We start from the raw sequence: 18653 nt of genomic DNA on the forward strand, positions 1-18653 counted from the left end.
ATATATATATATATATATATATATAGTTATATATTATTAATATATAAATAATATATTAGTAAATATATAACTTTGGTTTACTAACCAAAAATTGTTATTTTAAAAGATAAGACATTTTCGAATATAGTTACTGTAATTTTTAATCTCAAATTAAAGTAATTTGTAACTTATATTTATAAAATTCATGAAACAGTGATATGTTATATAATACTTTTAAAAATACTTATTTTTTGTGGTACGCTATTTTTAATAAAAAAAAAATAATCAAGAATTGAAATTACAAAAACTGTAATTTTTTGTATACGTTTCGATATCGTAACAAAATAATTTATTAAATTATTCATACTCATTAAATATCCAAATTAAAATGACTTACAATATCAGACCACTTATATAATCACCATAATTAATATAATTTATCATAATCTTCAAAAAGAAAAAGTAATTTTTTAAATATACGCACCACATTAAAAAAAAAAACTATAATCATTTAATATTATTACAAAAATACATTAATAAATAAATAAGAATATAAATTGAAAATGATATCTTTTTTTTTTTTCGAAAAAAAGCAAACATTTCATAATGACACAAAAGTAAGAGATAATTAAAGATTATTTAGTATCATCTTTTGTATTCCATTCATGGGCATTTATGACATTGAAGAAGAAAAAGGTAAGGATAAAGAGAAAGAGGGGGAGGGGGAGGAGGAGGAGGAAATAAACGATAATGACAAACTTTAAAGCTAGAATTTCGAATGACACGGTACACCGTTGAAAGAAGAAATAAGAGAGGGATGGAAGGAGGAAGAAACGTAATAAATCACTTCTACCATAATATATTTCTTTGGCAGACCCGAGGAATAGTAGAATGTAACACTCGAAACAGTATTTCACGATTTCGTTCCCGCTGTGTGTTCTCGCACCCTCTCCTCTTCCCCCTCCCCACGATCCACCCTTTTTCCCACCTTTTTCCCTGTGCCAAGTATACAACAACTTTCTTCCCTTTGGAAAAAGAAGAAGCTGGTGCAATCTTGAATTCCTACCATAAATTCGTGTACTAACCTAAGAGAGCAGCAGCCCTCATTCTGAAACCAACGTTCAGCATACTTTTCTTCAAATATACTAAACGATTTTCGTTGTACATTAGATAATTGGAAAAAAAAAAAAAGAAAACAAAAAATTGTAATACAATTTATAAAGCTTTTCGCAAACCTTTGAAGTTTAGATCGAATTACTTTTTCTTTTTTACTACTTCATCTTTCGTTTTACAATTTGATGAAATAAATTGGACCATTGATAAATTAGAAATAGAAAAATTATATGTAATACGAAAGGAAATGAAAAGTATAAGTTGAGTTAAAAGGTTTTGAAACACACCCTTTAAATACGAGGACATATTTGATACTGATAAATATTATGGTTTTGAAATACACCCTTTAAGTACGAGAACATATTTGATATTGATAGATATTGTGATATAAATATTGTAATTTGTTCATTAAGTATTGTCGTAATTTTTGTATAAGCAATAAATAATTTACTTTATTATATTTTTCCTTTTTTTTTTTAATATAAAATACAAAAGAGAGAGAGAGAGATTACTTTTTTGTGAAACAATACTTACACGAGTAGAAAAATAAACGCAAATTAAATAATAAAATAAAACAATCCGAATTCAAAGGATTTAAATAATATTATAATAAATATACTATATTATTAATTTAAACAATAGTTAATAAAAAAAATTTCAATAACACTTATACCGACCCACACACAATCCAATTTAAAAAAGAAATTTGAAAATGTTCAAAGTCAAATAAGAAAATTACTCTAATTTTCTTATCTTTCTTTATCTTGTTGTCTTTATCTTTTGTTACTTCTTTTTTTTTTAATATCATACATGTAAATTACCGTATTAACCTGTACTTTGCATAAAAACGTATTACATATACATATATATATATATATATATATATATATATATATATATATAATACTTGGATTGATGTAATCAAACACGTTCGAAATAAAAATTCGAATATTAGAATGAAGAAAATTCACGTTAAAAGTTACACATTTAAACTTCGGATGATGACGTAATGGAAGACGTATTAGAACAGTACCTCAAATTCTTCATCACGTTAAAGGAAAATTGGGTTCTCTCGATCGTCGTTCTGGTTACTATATAACATAAAACGAAGAGAGTGTGTCCTACTTCTGTTCGATCCTCCGCATCTCTAGCTAAAACCACTTTAACCCGATAATTCATTCATCCTCCAATTATTTCGATCGTTCTTCAACGTTCCCACCTCCTTCAAGAAATTTCTATAGCTTTTAGTATACCAGAAACTCCTCGTCCATTTTCTCTTTAGAACAGAAAGAGGGATAGAGAGAGATAGATAGATTCTGGATCCTTTCTAAAACGTCCCCTAAGAAAAGGGGAACCCCTTTTCCCTAACGGGAAAAGCAGAACGGTGACACCTTTCGCGAGATTTCTACCCCACCCTCTTAAAACGTCTCTCGATATTTCTTCTTCCCCATTATTCTCTCTATATAATACATATATATATATATATATATATATATATATATATATATATATATATGTGTGTGTATGCATTTGTATGTATTTCTATGTGTATGTGTGTATGAATGTGTTCAATCTGTGTTCATCAGGAACCAAGGAAATGTCCCCATGACAATGTCTACCCCCATACAAAGAGAATACTCGACTCGTAAATCTCGTAGGATGAGAAGGGAGAAAAGAGATTGTTTACACCTATCTACCTATCACCCTTCCTTTTTATTCTATTTCTTTTTTTTTACTTATTTTCGCAGACCACCCCCACAAATTATGTTTGCATCCGAACGAATGAAACGAAATGAGAAAAGAAGAACCAAACGCGAGTTGGAAAAAAAGATCGAATTAAATTAGCTTGGATCGATGTTAAGATAGGACAGAAGTACTTATATATAGTTAGTAGTAGTGGTAGTGATTGTTGTAATGGTAGTAGTGTATGATAGGAATAGACGGTGGGTTTCACTTTTCCCCTGATTGGCTATAGGAAGATTCAATCGTAGAGAGAGAGAGAGAGAGAGAACCTCAAGGCTTCCTTTTGGTCGGATCGAATCTCATTTAGATTTTCACCCCAAGATATAGTATACTATACGTGGGTCTGGTAGGACCTTCTGGAGCTTCTCTTGCCACGCGAACAACCACCATAGACGTATATATATATCACTGATGTGTTACGGGTTTTTATTTTACAAAATGATCAATTTAAATTTATACTTCTATTATATTGTACAGATAATAAACTCTTAATACATATTCAATAATCATTTAACATTTTACATATGATAATTATATTGATAATTATTTATTTATGTAATACATTTGCATATGTTTTTCTCTCCTTTTTTTTTTTTCTTAGAATGACTGAAAAGGAAAGATTATACAAGTACCGTTTTTTTATTTTCTTTTTTTTATTTCAGATAAGTGTATAAATATATAAATATAAATGATGTCTTTAATTACTTATAAATTTATTTAATTTATATTTTTTACGATTTGCTTCTATTATTAGTTCATTATTATTCATTAATACTTTAATATTGAATTAGTTCAATTATTAATTCATTAAAATGTTATTAACGTTTGTGTATTGTAGAATTGAACCCAAAAAAAAAAAACAAATTAATGTATACAATCACGCGAATGACAACTCAACGTTAATAAATCAAACTTTATTAGAACAAAAATACATTTTTATCGATTGATTTATGAACTTTCCGATGTTTACACAAAAATTATGAAAGATTATAATGATATTTTATCAATTCGGTGTGAAAGAAACTTAAAGTTGACGCACACACACAGCAACAACGTTGATTAGTAATTCTCATCAATCTTAAGCTGCGTACACACCGAATTATAATCTTATTTTAAACACACAAACAAATATAATATTTTTTGTTAATTTTTTTTTCTTTTTTTGTTGAGGTGGGTAGGAGGGGGATCATTTTAAGGGCAAATTTAGGTTATCGAGATCGCTGTTGGTTAATTAGGAAAGTGTCCTTAATTACCAGTACCGATAATGGTCCCGAATATTTCCCGTTTTATTACATCGTGTCAAAGGTCGTACCGATAGCAGAAACTACGACGCCGACACAATTTGTCACGTCAAAAAGGAGAGAGATAGAAAGAGAGAGAGAGAGACACACACACACACACAGAGTATGTATGAGAGAGAGAGAGAGAGAGTGAGACCGTTTCGTACATTTTCGCACGACCTAAAAAAGGAAACGCTTGGCTAATTGTCTGCCTCGCGGCTTTCATTCGTGCAATTAATACCTGCCGACACGTTTAATTGAGAACGAAGTTCTAACTTTTCGCGTGAGTTCATTTGCTTTATATGAATTATAAGCCAACGAAGAGGGAAATTTAAACCACACGAGATGTTACTGATGCAAAATGATTATGTAGTATCATATATACATATTGATTTGTTTAATATACTAATATACATATATAGATTTTTATGTATGGTTTAATAAGTTACAGAAATACACCTGTTTGTCAATTTGAAGTAATTAATATTGAATTTTTCATGAAATTTTTCCAAATATTTACACACAGAAACAATATTGTAGTTTTATTTAATTTTTGAAATGACGATATTGCATAAAAATTTTATTACAAAGGAGCATTCTGTATCGTAAAATAAAAAAAAGAGTTGAATTTTATTTATATTATTTATTTATTTATCTAATATTCAAACATCTCATATATTTAATATAAATTTTATTCGTCTGTTTGTATTAAATATTAATCAATTAAATTATTATTAAATGTTAATTAAAAGTAATCATTATTTATACGTATTTAGGCACGTATACATGTATATGTATATTTTGAACAAAAAGATCCTTACAGTTATAATCAATAAATTTATTTATTTATAATTAATAAAAGATTCATATGTGTGTTAATAAAAAACAAAGGACCCGAGTATAAACATACTTGTACACACACACACACACACACACACACACACATACGTCTCGAAACGTGTTAAATTAAATATTTAATTAATATTACATAACTACACTTTGTATATAATATGTACGTTGTACCATAATTACAAAACACACGTGTGTGTATGTATGTGTGTACATAAACATATCCAAGCATCTTAAAAAAAGAAAAAAAAACTTCGAGTCAATTTTTAACTTCCATTTAACTACCATTTGTTAGAAAGTAAAAAAAAAAAAAAGTAAAAAAAATATACACATCAGGTTTGTTATATATATACAAACTTCGAGTTATTCTAACGGCAAGTATCTGTCACTATACGTGAGAATAAAAAGTTAAATAAACGCTAACATTTTTTATTATGATTCTACGATCACGTTTATATGTTTCTTATAGTTTCACTTGCTGTTTCAAATAAACACGATTCTAATCTTACTGATTTAATTCTCTAAAACTCAAAAAACAAGCAAGCAAAAAAGAAACAAAAAATCACACTCACACACACAGTGAAAATTACAACCAGGTGGTGGTTCACCAAAAGATTCGATCCACTTTTGCGACATTTTATTAAAAGACGAGTTTCAAAGAGAACAGAACGAAAGGTTTGAAGGGTAGGAGTGGGTTGGGGGGAGGTCGTTGAAGAAGAACTGAAGAGAGAAAGTGGGATGGGAGGGTTGGGTGTACCTTTAGTTAATGCGAACGTGCATCAGTCCCATTCAGTATGAAACTCGGTTGTTAGGTAGAATGAAACAAACGTTAGATGAAGAGAGAGAGAGAGATAGAAGAATTAGGAGAGGGTGAGCATTGTAACGATCCCACCGGCATTAAGCTCGGCGTTCAATGTTTTGTTTCGAGCGTGTACTCGAATCATAATGGCCCAATTATTCCCCACTATTTTTCACCTATATATCCTCTATACGTAAGTATGTATATATAATTGTGTATATGTATATATACGTATGTGCGTGTTTAGTTATATACACTAGATCGGATCCTTAAGCTTTGTTACTTTGATGTTTTCTCGTTTAACGTTCTAATTTGTTTCTTATTGTAGTGTTAAGAGGATTTAAAAGATGAATAAAAAGAGAGGGGGAGAAAGACAGAAAGAGTAAGAGTGAGAGAGATAAATAAACGTTCATTCTCTTTGGTTTTTGTTATGAAGAAATAAATAATGGAATTGAAAATAAATGTTTCAGAGTTTTATATGTATATACGATTTTATAAATTTTTAATTATAAAAATGGTAAAGTTCAAATGATAGATACGGTGGTGATAAATGACGTATATTTGGTTTCATTGTCTCTTTATATTCTTTTGTTATATATATATATAGAATTATTTTATATTAAATTATATGGAATGTATTAATATTTGTTAAAATGGAAATATAACTTGTATTAAAATATTCTATAAAAATGTGTGTACTTTTCGTTTTTACACGAGTAGAGATGATTAAATTTCAATCATTTTTTGAAAGAATCGAAAAATAAATAATAATGATAATAATAACGTAAAAGTATTATTATTAAATGTAAAAATATATAGGATTTTATAAATTGAAAAACAATGTGCAATTAAATAAGAAAAATGGAGATAGAGGTAAATGACATAGATATTTTGTTTTATTTTTATTGCAGAGTTATGTTATATATTGCATTAAATGAATATATTGTATTTATTGAATTGAAATAACTTGTTTTAAAAGTTTATATATTGAAATGAATGCTCATGTAGAAAATTGAGAAAATTTTAATAATTAAAATAAGAAAAAAAAGAAAGATATAATAAACATTTATAATTTTATTTTCATGAAATGAAAAAGAAAAACTTAATATATAAAGTTGTTCAACAAAATGTTTAAATGAAGAAAATAAAATTTTAACGAATTCCTTAAATATTATTACAAACATTATTGATATATAAAATAAAACAAAAAAATATATCGTCACGTCAAGATAGTCTTGAAAAAAAAAAAGAAAAGAGAAAAAAATAAGTGTAATTTATCTTCGTCTTTTTGTCTTTTTGGAAATCAACGCTCCAATCACAGATCCTTTGATTCGTATATACTTCACCTGGATCTTTCGAAAATTCCCAAGACCCTTTTCCAATTACAAAAGCTTCCCAGGGATGAAATGAAATTAATCACGTGGTTTCTATTCCCCTTTTTCTCTCTTTCTTTCATTCTTTTTATCTCATCAATATTTCCTTTGCCATCTTCTGATCATGCATCATCTTTTCTTGAAAGATCACATCATATATGTGTATATAAATATGTATGTATGTGTATGTCTGAACATTTTCGTGTAACAAATTCCTATTAACGAATCACTTTCAATACTATTATTTATGTATAAATAAAGAGACTGGCATCGTCTGACAAATGAATTATACACGTACGAATACATTCTGACATACATGCACACACACACATATATATACACACGGTCTGTCGTTTTCGTTATCTATTGAAATATTAATTCGTCTGCAAAAGGGTCGGTCTTTCCATCACTAATATCGATTGACGTCTGACATTTCGTTTATGGTTTCCTGCGCTTATGTGTTTTTGTGTTTGCATACAAAATCAACTATTAAATGAAATTATTTCGAAGAATTAAAAATCTAGTTTTTTTTTTACAAATGTCATTAATTAAGTTTTATTAATACCTATTTAATATTTGTTTACTATATTTATATCAAATTTCATTAATTGTTTTATATCAACTTAATTTATTGTTTCATACAAATTTATTATATATTTATGTAATATAATATAATTATTATTTATTATATATATATTTAATTATTTATTAATTATTTATAAAATTTATTATAATATATAATTATATATTAATTATAAATATTATATATTTATTAATGTTGATTCATTTATTAATTAAATTATTATTAAACATTTAGGAATTATTAAAACACGTATATAAATCGATGATCGATAAATTGATTTAATAACAAATGATCAAATTAAAATAATTAATTTATTATATAATTTGTATAATTAAATCGGATTATGGCATAAGAATTACGTGATAGGTTAAAATATTTTTGAAATTTAAAATATTAATAATTAGAAATTTCTCTCTCTCTCTCTCTCTCTCTCTCTCTCTAATATTCATAATCAAATATTCAATAAATAGATTAAAATATCGTAATAATTCTCTCGATCAATCTAATTTGAATCATCGCATATTCATTTTCATGAATCATCTCTTCGCGATATATATATTAACTTTAATATCTATTCAATTTATTTTATTTCTAAAAAAGCACAGATTAGAATAAAATAAAAGGAGAGAGAGAAAGAGAAAAAGCGATTAAAGTCAGATATTTTTGCTTTTTTATCTCACGAAAAAATGATTTCTTCTTTTTCTCTTCCTTTCTAAAGAAGATCGAACGAAAAGAAAATCAAAGATGAAGAAGAAGAAGAAGAAAAAGAAAATGATGAAGAAGAAGAAGGTCGTGTACCATGAATGGGTAGCATTGAAGAAGATTCGCGATACTATTGCAAAAGTTTCCTTCCTCTCGTCTTTCCAAGCATACATATATCTTCTCCCTCACCCTTTTCCTCCTCCTCTTCCTTTTTTCCGCCTTTTCGCTTAGAAAGAGAGAGAAAGATCAGGAAGAGAAGAAGAGTCCGGGAACTCGTTGATTAATCGACGATAAATGAGGCACTAAGCCAGAACGCAACCAACACCAACACATATTTTACCACTACCACCATTAAATACATCAGCAATATCACTCTCTCACTATCCACCATTACATGTGCACCCATAACACCACCATCACTAACACAACATACACTAACAACTAAACGTTTTAAATTGTTCATTAATTTTTATAAAAATCTAATACATTTATCATTGTTATTATTATTGTTATTATTATTATAAATTGTTAACAAGGTGAATTATTTTCTAAATGATTTTCAGCATATTTTTTTTGTAATATATTCGTATAATGCTTTTATTAAATAATATTAATATAATATTAAAATAATTATGTTAATAATAATATTAAATTAATTATAATATAATTAATAATATTAATTTTTTATTTAATTAAATAACAATTACAAAATATTAACCAATAATGTAAATGAAATATTCATAAGTATCGCATATGCATATAAATATCTACACGTATTCATATATATGTACACATACTTCTTGTATACATAAAAATACGTGTATTTATACACATATATGAACTAAACATACTCGAGAATGCATGTATGCACGTATGAAATCACAGATACTTACGCATACACATTAACATACACATACTTCTCGTATGCATAAAAATACGTGTATTTTTACACATATGAATTACACATATTCAAGAATGCATGTATGCACATATGAAATCATAGATACGCATACACATCAACATTCATACACAGTATTTTTACATAGATGCTAATAGGTATCACTATACATATGCATGCATGTATACGTAAATAAGATTATACATAAGTACGATCGTATGTATTAGTGAATGCACATTCGTGTGATTTAATGAATGACTCGAGACCGTTTGTTGCTCGCACGCATCGAAGATTTAAAAGTCTTGATAGAAGGAATCACCACAGAGGGAGAAAATACGTTCGTTATTCTTTAAATAGCCATCAGTTTCTCTTTACAGCTTTCTATCTTTATCTTTGTCCTTTTCTCTTTCACTCTTTCTCACTTTTATTTTTCTATCGACAAGAAAAACAGAATTACGTAGAAGACGAGAAATTTTCTTTTTGCATGACTTCTCGATCAATCATTTTCTTCCATTTAAAAAAAAAAAAAGAAACAATTCGTTCAATCGTCTTCTACCAATTAACTCGATTACACTTGTTGAAATTTTATCGAATGATTATACTTATCTAAATAATTGTTTTAAACATTAATTATATTCTTTATCATTGTTGTTGTTGTTTTATTTTTCGAATTAATTCTTATACGAGTCTGAAGAATATTCGAAAAACATGTAATTAAAATGTTTCAAATTTAAAGTAACAATTTTTGATATCACTTTTTATGTTCAACGAAAATTATATTCGAGAGAGAATAATATCTGTTATTGATTTTATTTAATTTTTTGTTTGTTTTTTTTTTTTTGATTTTAACATTTTCGCATCGGTTCATTTTGTACATGAAAATTCTTTCCCTTTTTTTGTTTCTATATTTTTTTTTATCGAACACATGTAACAAGTTCGACGAATGATCGGGAACGTATAAACGATAAAACTGAGTGACGTGGTTCTGAGAAATACGCAAGTTGAATTTTATTCTCTTTTGTTCTGAACACTTCTCTAACATCCAACCACCAAGAGTACTACAACAGAAGATTACAACGAGCAGCCAATGAATCGGAACGGCTTTTCTCGCATCGTCTTTCTTCGAACGGATTCTCCATCGTTACGATTCTCATAAATACCAGCAAACAGACGAAGGATACTTGCTTCCTTCCTTCCTTCCTTCCTTCCTTCCATCTTTCCTTCGTTGCCTCCTTTCGACACGCGTTGTTTTATCGACTAACATTGAAAGGTGTTGCCTGGATCTTTTTTTGACGGTTCCAACAAAAAAATATATATTCCACTTTCTCAGAAATACTATTTACTAAAATTACTATCGTTGAGGGGAGGAGAGGGCGGGGGTAAAGGTGGAGTCATTTAAAAAAAATTATACAAAAAAGAAAATGTCTAATAAATACCCTAGAATATTTGTGTGTGTGTGTTTCTTCTTAACAGAAAAATGTACAGAATGTTAAAAATAATGACTAAACTTGTAATCCGATAAATACGTACTAAAAAAATATAATAATATACTTGAAAAGTGTTTGTAGTAAATTTCTATAACTCCGTACCACGTTTATACAGATATAATACACCTAATTTTGTAATAAATTATAAAAACATACAAAATAATACTACAATTAGAATGGAGTACATAAAATAATAATAATAATAATACTCGAAAAAAATATCAAAAATCAAGGTTAGTTATGTCATTTGTAAATCTGAAAAAAAACGTGTAAAATACAACGCCATCTATTGAATATTTACAAAATCTAGAAACTTAGATAACCTCTGTATAATAAATCCCTTAAATTAGCAATAAAAAATAAAAAAATAAGCTTGATCAAAACAAAATTTCATTAAAATTGGTTGAGTAGTTTCGAAATTAATCGCAAACCAACAATGTGTGACACTGAATTTTTATAGATGACAATGGCCTAACTCCATTCATGGTTAAAAAACGTATATTGTTCATTTAATAATTGCCACTATTTTAATAGGAAAAATATAAATTTAAAGCCTTTAGAAACACTTAAGCAGTATAACTCATTAGTGCAATTTTTCATTGCATTGAAACGCAAATTCTTCAATATCTCGATTCGAATATAAATGGAGGTAGGCCATTTTCAAAATAAGCGACTCATATATGCTTTAATCATATTAATGCACAATCAGAAATTAAGCTAATCGCCCATTTGGTAATATATCTGATTAGCATAACGTCCTTCTATGCCTATGAATTTCTCAAAGTAGCAATAAGCATATATGATCTGTTTGATATCAAACTCGTCCTAATGTCACTTGATTTGTCTGTTCAGATATTCGAAGACCGTGGTAGACTCCAGTTTAAGTGCTCAGAGATACAATCCAGAATTCACAGTGACAACGGTATCGTCAACCGCTTCCTACGGCAATACGAACACCAGCGTACTCATTGACCAATTGAGGCACATTAATCAGGTGAGTCCACAAAGTGTATGTAATTCGTCGTCGTCGTCGTCGTCGTCGGTTGGTTTAGTCTTGGTTGGACAGCAAGGCTGCCTCGGTATTAAATACTAACACACCAGCGTGTACTCATTGACCAATTGAAGCACATTAATCAGGTGAGTCCATAAAGTGTAATTTGTCGCTCGGTTTAGCCTTGGCCAGCCTTGCCTCGGATTCAATCGTGCGGCTTACATCCTGTGTTTTCGTACTCGTACTTCGTACAGGATCGACGCCCCGTGAAAACTCATTTTGGTTGATATTAATCTCTTTTCACCGTAATTTTAATACATTTCCCCCTTTTAGTCTTCGAATCTTTTCGAATTAAGACTTATCAATGCAAGGCATATGTGTTCTGTAATTAATGTCCTGCTGTGTTCTTCAAACTTTGATTACCTATGCTCTAATCATTGGAGAGGATGGGGTTTGATATGTTTTATAGTCTAGTTAATGTTCAACGAGTTTTCAATTTGTTATGAATAAGAATATTAGGATTTTGCACCGTGTCTATATAACTTTACTAATTATTTGAACTATAAAATTATGCTAGGGGATAATATTTTTTTCGTTATTTGATATTACCAATTGATCAAATGCTTATAATATTTTAATTTTTATATTTATACTAAGATATTTTTAAAATATATATATATATATATATAGTATTTGTTTCGTTATTTGATATTAGCAATTGGTTAAACATTTATAATATTTTAATTTTAGCACAGATATATATCTTATTATTAAAATTATTTTATAATATTTTAATAATATATATAAAGTGGTTATATAAAATACAATTCGCAATATATTTAATTTTTATATTAAACGCAATTGATCGTGATTATGCAATTAAATGATCGACTGTTAGAATAAATAAAAATATCATTGAAAATAAACTTATATTATAATTTGTAGAACGCGTATTGCATTGAAACGTTCGATGTTACAAAGTTAAATTTGGCAAAGGTTTGCTCGTGCGTGATGTTGTAAGGTGCGAAAATATTGCGTAGGTGGATATCGAGCATAGGACATTTGTCGTTAGCCTCGATCGTGCTCGACAGGTGAACGCAAAAAGTCAACGGACAGGTGCCAGAATTAACTCAAAGTAAAATCAAGTATGACATTTCTTAACACTTTACGTTTGGCTTCTACGCCAATTCAACGTTAATCGTCTAATCATCGTTGACCAATCCCAAACAACTGTTTGGATAATATCAGATAAAATCATTATCGTTTATGTCCTACTTGTTGTTAATGTTGTTGTCGTTTCATTCTATGGATTTTCGATCGATCGATAACTCCAAAACGATATCACCTGTTAATTGCAAGAAGATTAATGGATCTACTAAGACCGGAAGATACAGATGATACCATCTAACACATGTTACCTGTCTACGATCATTTGTAATCTCAGATTTTTTTTTTATGACTATCTTTTCATTTTAAACTATCCTTTAATGTTATTCGAATATTTTTTTTTTTTTTTTAATAAAAAATTATAATTTATTCAAACTTGTAAGATTTTCAATCTATATAAAATTTGAATCCAACTTTTATTAACAATGTCTTTAACACACAAATTGTTTGACTTATTGTTAAATTAATTCGAAAGCACTGATTGAAAAATTCAATCATATAAAGTTAGAAAATAATACTTATTGTTAGATAAGAATAAATTCATATAACTCTCGAATCATGGAGAGTATTTAAATAAAATCGTATTTCATTTTTATTTTTATTATTGTTTTTTATTACTTTTATGAATTCTAATCCTATTTCCTAGTTTTAATCCGACTTTGATAAATCGCAGATCTGTTAAATTTACGGTTATATTCCCAGAGTATTTTCTGTTGATCCTTCTTTGTATACAATATACATATATACATACACATACATACATACACACATATATATATATATATATATATATATATATATTTATATATAGTTTTTATTGTGTTTGGAATACCACAGATAGTGCAGTTGCAGTTGGCATTGGCACCGGACGGAGGAACTCCGCTTGCCGAAGAAGCTCACGATGGTTCCGGAAGTGGTGACAGACCTGGTTGGAGGAAAAAAGGTGACATGGAAGACGATGACGAAGATTCGACGAATGATGATAGAGATGATGAAGAAAACTCAGGATCAGGAATGGGACCCACTACACCAGGTAATTTATATTATTTATTGTTATTTATTTTTATCAAATCTTTAAAATGATAAATAATTTAAAATGATAGATATTTTTACTTAAATTCTATTGGCCCCCAATTAATGGATTCGGTTATAAATAATTATAATATATGCATAATTCTTTTTATTGTTTATCATTCACTGTACTATTTATTCTTTTTGACTTTGCTAACTTTTTTCAATTTTTGTTATTTTTTTTTTTTTAAGATTGTTAAAATTTAAACATAAAAAAGATATAGTAACGTCGGTCACTAGTGAAAACCCCATTTCATTCAACTTGTTAAATATTAGATGTATAAATTCATTCGATCCCTTTTATTTTTTCATTTTTTTTTTAACACCAAACCCTACCCACAAGCAGTCAAACGAATCGTCGTCAAATTACCGTAATTTGTACAAATACAAAACATGCTCTTCGATAATGTATAAAATTTATATTATTTATTTTTAAAATAAAAGAAAATATTTTCTTTAACATAGAATTTGTTTAATATAGAAAAATCTCTAGCACAAAGGCTAAAATTGTAAGTTGAATAATTGCTAAACGATTGTAAAAATTAATTATTAATATTTTCTTTTTGAATAAAAATTAAATTTATATGTATATATATATATATATATATAATAGTTTCTCACGGAAAAAGGAAAGTAATCGATTTAAATAAAAAAACAATTCTTCAACCTTTCGATCATTTGCACCGTGCATTAAAAAATATGAGAATTATAATATTAATTATTATTATTACTACTCTGTTATTTTCTATTGATTAAAAAAAAAAAAAGGAAAGCAAAATTATTAATAAAAGATAATATAGAAAGGACAAACAAAATATTTGATTTTCTTGTTACAGATTCATCGGTGAAGACCCACCAAGATTCACACCCAAAAGTAGCCTCATCGAATATGCTGATGCCATCGTTGACGTTGATCCTCGTGTTCTGCATATTAGTTGCCTAAGGAAATAAAAAAAAATAAGAAGGAAAGAAAAGAAAGAAAAGAAAAGAAGAAGAAAAAAAATAAAAATCATTTCCTGTTTCCGAAATAAGAGTCAACCCCCTCTTCTTCCCCCCTAGATTGGTGTATCCAAACAAAAAAAGAAAACAGGATTTTCTCTTTCTTCCCCTTTTTATCCTCGAGACAGTGAAATCGATTAAAAAGGGGGAAAAACGCGAATAAGAGACACGAATGTGTGTTTAATCCGCGATATACGCTTTTATTAAAATTATTTTTGTTTCTTTTTTATTTTTATTTTGTCCTATTAATCGTCCTAGTCGAAATTAGAATGAATTGGACGAAAGGAAAAAAGAAAGAAAGAAAGAAAAAGCTAGAGAAAGAGAAAGATAATTAGTTGATTATTATTAGTAAATAGACAAACGATAATCTTTTCGACGAAATAATGTAATAGTTGAAGTGTCGGAGAGAGAAGAAATAAATAAAATAAAATAAAAAATAAAATAAAAACAACGTATCATCGGTCAGTGTTAAAACTCAGGTGTCTCGAGGGTTATTTAAAAATAACAAAATAAATAAATGAATAAATAAATGAATAAATAAAGTATAAAAGAAATTAATGAAAAAAATAAAACTTAAATGAAAAATAAAATGTGAAATGAAACGAAACGAAACGAAACGAAACGAAATGAAATTAAGTGAAAAAGTATCGTGTAAAAAGAAATGGAAAAAAAGAAAATAAAACTCGAGTCGAGTTAGTGGCATTACTAAGCACGTACGTATTTAGAAAATTTAGTTGGCGAGTGTTTGCGAGGACATAGGAGTTTGAAACTTTGCCAGATGCAAAGCCAGACTATACGACGTCGAAAATCGTACGACGAGTTGCCGAAACGAGAAGTTACGAGAGGAGAGACGCTTTCCGATAAAACTATTAGAAAATCACCCGTCTGAAGGGAGAAAGAGAAAAAAAAAAGAAATAGCGAAAGATGGGTGGGGATGGGTTCTTTTGGAAGAACATTTTTCTCGTTTCTCGCCACTTCTCTCGAGACGAATATTTTCTAACTTTTCCAATGCCTAATTTATCGCTTTTTTTCTTTTTGTTTCCTCGACAAATGCGGAAAAAAATTTATTCTTTTCCTAATAATTTCTTGCTAAAGAAAACTGTAATATACCAATCGTGTCATTGGAAATTAAAAAATTATGATAAAGTTTTTTTTAGTTTTTTTTTTTTTTTATATCTGATAAGTCTCGCTTTTAATTTACTTTTACATTATTAAAGTTTGGAAATGTTGAGATAGAAAATTGTAGTTTTTGTTTTATACAATATTGAATTAACGTCAATAAATTTACATAGAAATAATTTCTGATTAACAAGAATAATATCGTTTAAAATTTTTATCTTTTCAATACGTAATAAATTTCTTTTTTATTATTATCATTTCTTAAATTATTTTTTGTTTTGTTTAGCGTATTAGATTATTCATAAATTTGTATATTAAATGAGATTACACAATGCCATTTCAAATAAATGTCCATCACTTTTTTGTCTAATTTTAATATGTAATTTTTAATTTTCGTTGAACAATTTATTGATCGTACACATATTCTATTTTTTAACGAGCTTTCTTTGAAAACCTGAAAAACAGGTCATTAAAAAGTATGACACGATTAAAAGTGTTAAACTCTCTTATTCCGGCAAACGCATTTCGTTCATTCCGTTGCTCGTCGTAAATTAGAACAAAAAAGAATTTAAAAACAAGAAAAACGAAAAGAAAAGAAAGGAAAGAAAGATGAGTTTGTTTTTACTCGCTTGTGACGAAGTCGTCGTGATCTATAGATCATCGAGAAAATATCCTACGATCATTGATGACGTTCGTCAGTGTGATATCGCGTATGCCATATACATATACATACATACATACACACACGTGTCGAATATTATAATACAATTGTAACTAACAAATATATATATATATGAAAGAAAAAATAGAAAGATAAAAAACTAGGAAAGAAAGAAAGAGAAAGAGAGAGAGAGAGAGAAAGCTGAAACACCGAACAAACATGTAAATTGATTAATTAATTAATTGAGTAATTAATTAATTAATTATACAAAGCAACTTCGTACATTCGCGATAATAAACACACTTCGTTTAATGTGATTCGAATGAACATTTTTTCGCGTATAGTTAAAATTATATATACATTATGTAAACGTACATAATAATATATATATATATATAAATTCTAAATGAATATATCATCATTTTTCCTCACTCTCTTCAACACGCGTTTTCATTATTCGTGATAATGAATGTTTCCAATTTTTTTTTTTCCCAAAACCTTTTTGTCTTCTTAAAATAAACGAAAAATAATAAATTATCCGAGAGTCATCATGGATCAAGAAGATATCGAAAAAGGGGAAAACGTAAACCGGAAAAAAATACGTGACGCGTATTTTACATGGAGAAGTTCCTAAATTCGTTAACAACTGTTGTATGAGAGATATTTAAATGATCGAAAGTAATTGAATAGTAAAAAAAAATGTTTTTTATCGGCGAATAATTCGTTGATCCGCTACGAGAAAAAATAATAATAATAATAATAATAATAATAATAATAATAATAATAATAATAATAATAATAATAATAATAATAATAATAATAATGATAGTATAATAATTATTAAAAAAAAATAATAATAATAATATATTCATATTATTAATAATAATAATAATAACATGCAAATACATAAATCTAATGATTTCTACTCGTATTACACATTGCTATTAAAAATACAGTATCGTTAATGTTTTGCAAAATTAACAACGATCTTTAATTTCAACTTTCCTATTGATCGTTATTAAATGTAATTTAATAATAATAATAATAATAATAATAATAATAATAATAATAATCATAATAATCATAATCATAATATCAAAACAAAATACCCATGAAAATTCTTCGCTGTAAAATCGTTAAACGTTCGACGATGAAAACCCGTTCGTAACTGCGAGGCCTTCGATGTTGTTTAAAATAAGGAAGAAAGGAGGAAGATTTTTTTAAACCTCTAAAAAAAAAAGAACCAAAAAAAATAGAAAAAAAGAAAAAAAAAGCAAATAAAAACAAACAAAACCAAAAATAGACTTTGAAAACGAGTGAAAGTATTAACGTTTAAGGAAGAAGGATCATCCACCGAGGATATAAACAAAACAAAACAAAACAAAAAAATTAATTAAAGGAAGGGTGAAGGGGGAAGGGAAAATTGAAAGAACGAAATGTAATGAAAAAACAACAAATTAATATATTCGTAAAATAAATTTAACAAATAATAATTAATTGAACAAATAAAATAAATACAAGTGCAACACACAACCAATTGCATACTTAACGAACTTCGTACTGCATCATTCGTTGCATCGTTGATTTTATTCGAAAAAAAAAAAAAGTAAAGGAAAAAAGAAAAAAAAGAAATGAGCATACGATTTTATTATTATTATCATTATTATTATTATTATTGTTGTTGTTGTTATTCTTATTATTATTATTATTATTATTATTGTTTTTCTTTCTTTCAAAATCACAATATAATTGGTTTTTTGACCATTGGAAAAGTAATTCAGTTGATTCCAATGGTGTAAAGAATTTTTGGACAATATGTGAAATCTGCAGTATGGTTGT

The 18653-nt window shown here is 27.6% G+C and overlaps 1 protein-coding gene across 1 annotated transcript in view; it reads left to right on the forward strand.

Moving 5' to 3' along the window:
- dally (division abnormally delayed protein) overlaps nt 1-18271 on the forward strand; it is a 121282-nt gene extending 103011 nt beyond the window's left edge. The window contains exons 6-8 of the mRNA XM_015319989.2: nt 11659-11800; nt 13802-13997; nt 14872-18271. Coding sequence (XP_015175475.1) covers nt 11659-11800; nt 13802-13997; nt 14872-14978 — 445 coding nt within the window. The 3' untranslated portion in view covers nt 14979-18271. The remainder of the gene's footprint in view (nt 1-11658; nt 11801-13801; nt 13998-14871) is intronic.
- The last annotated feature ends 382 nt before the right edge of the window (nt 18272-18653 follow it).

This window comes from Polistes dominula, unplaced genomic scaffold (genome assembly GCF_049000335.1).
Source record: "Polistes dominula isolate Pdom_NZ unplaced genomic scaffold, Pdom_raw_medaka contig_33, whole genome shotgun sequence".
NCBI lineage: Eukaryota > Metazoa > Arthropoda > Insecta > Hymenoptera > Vespidae > Polistes > Polistes dominula.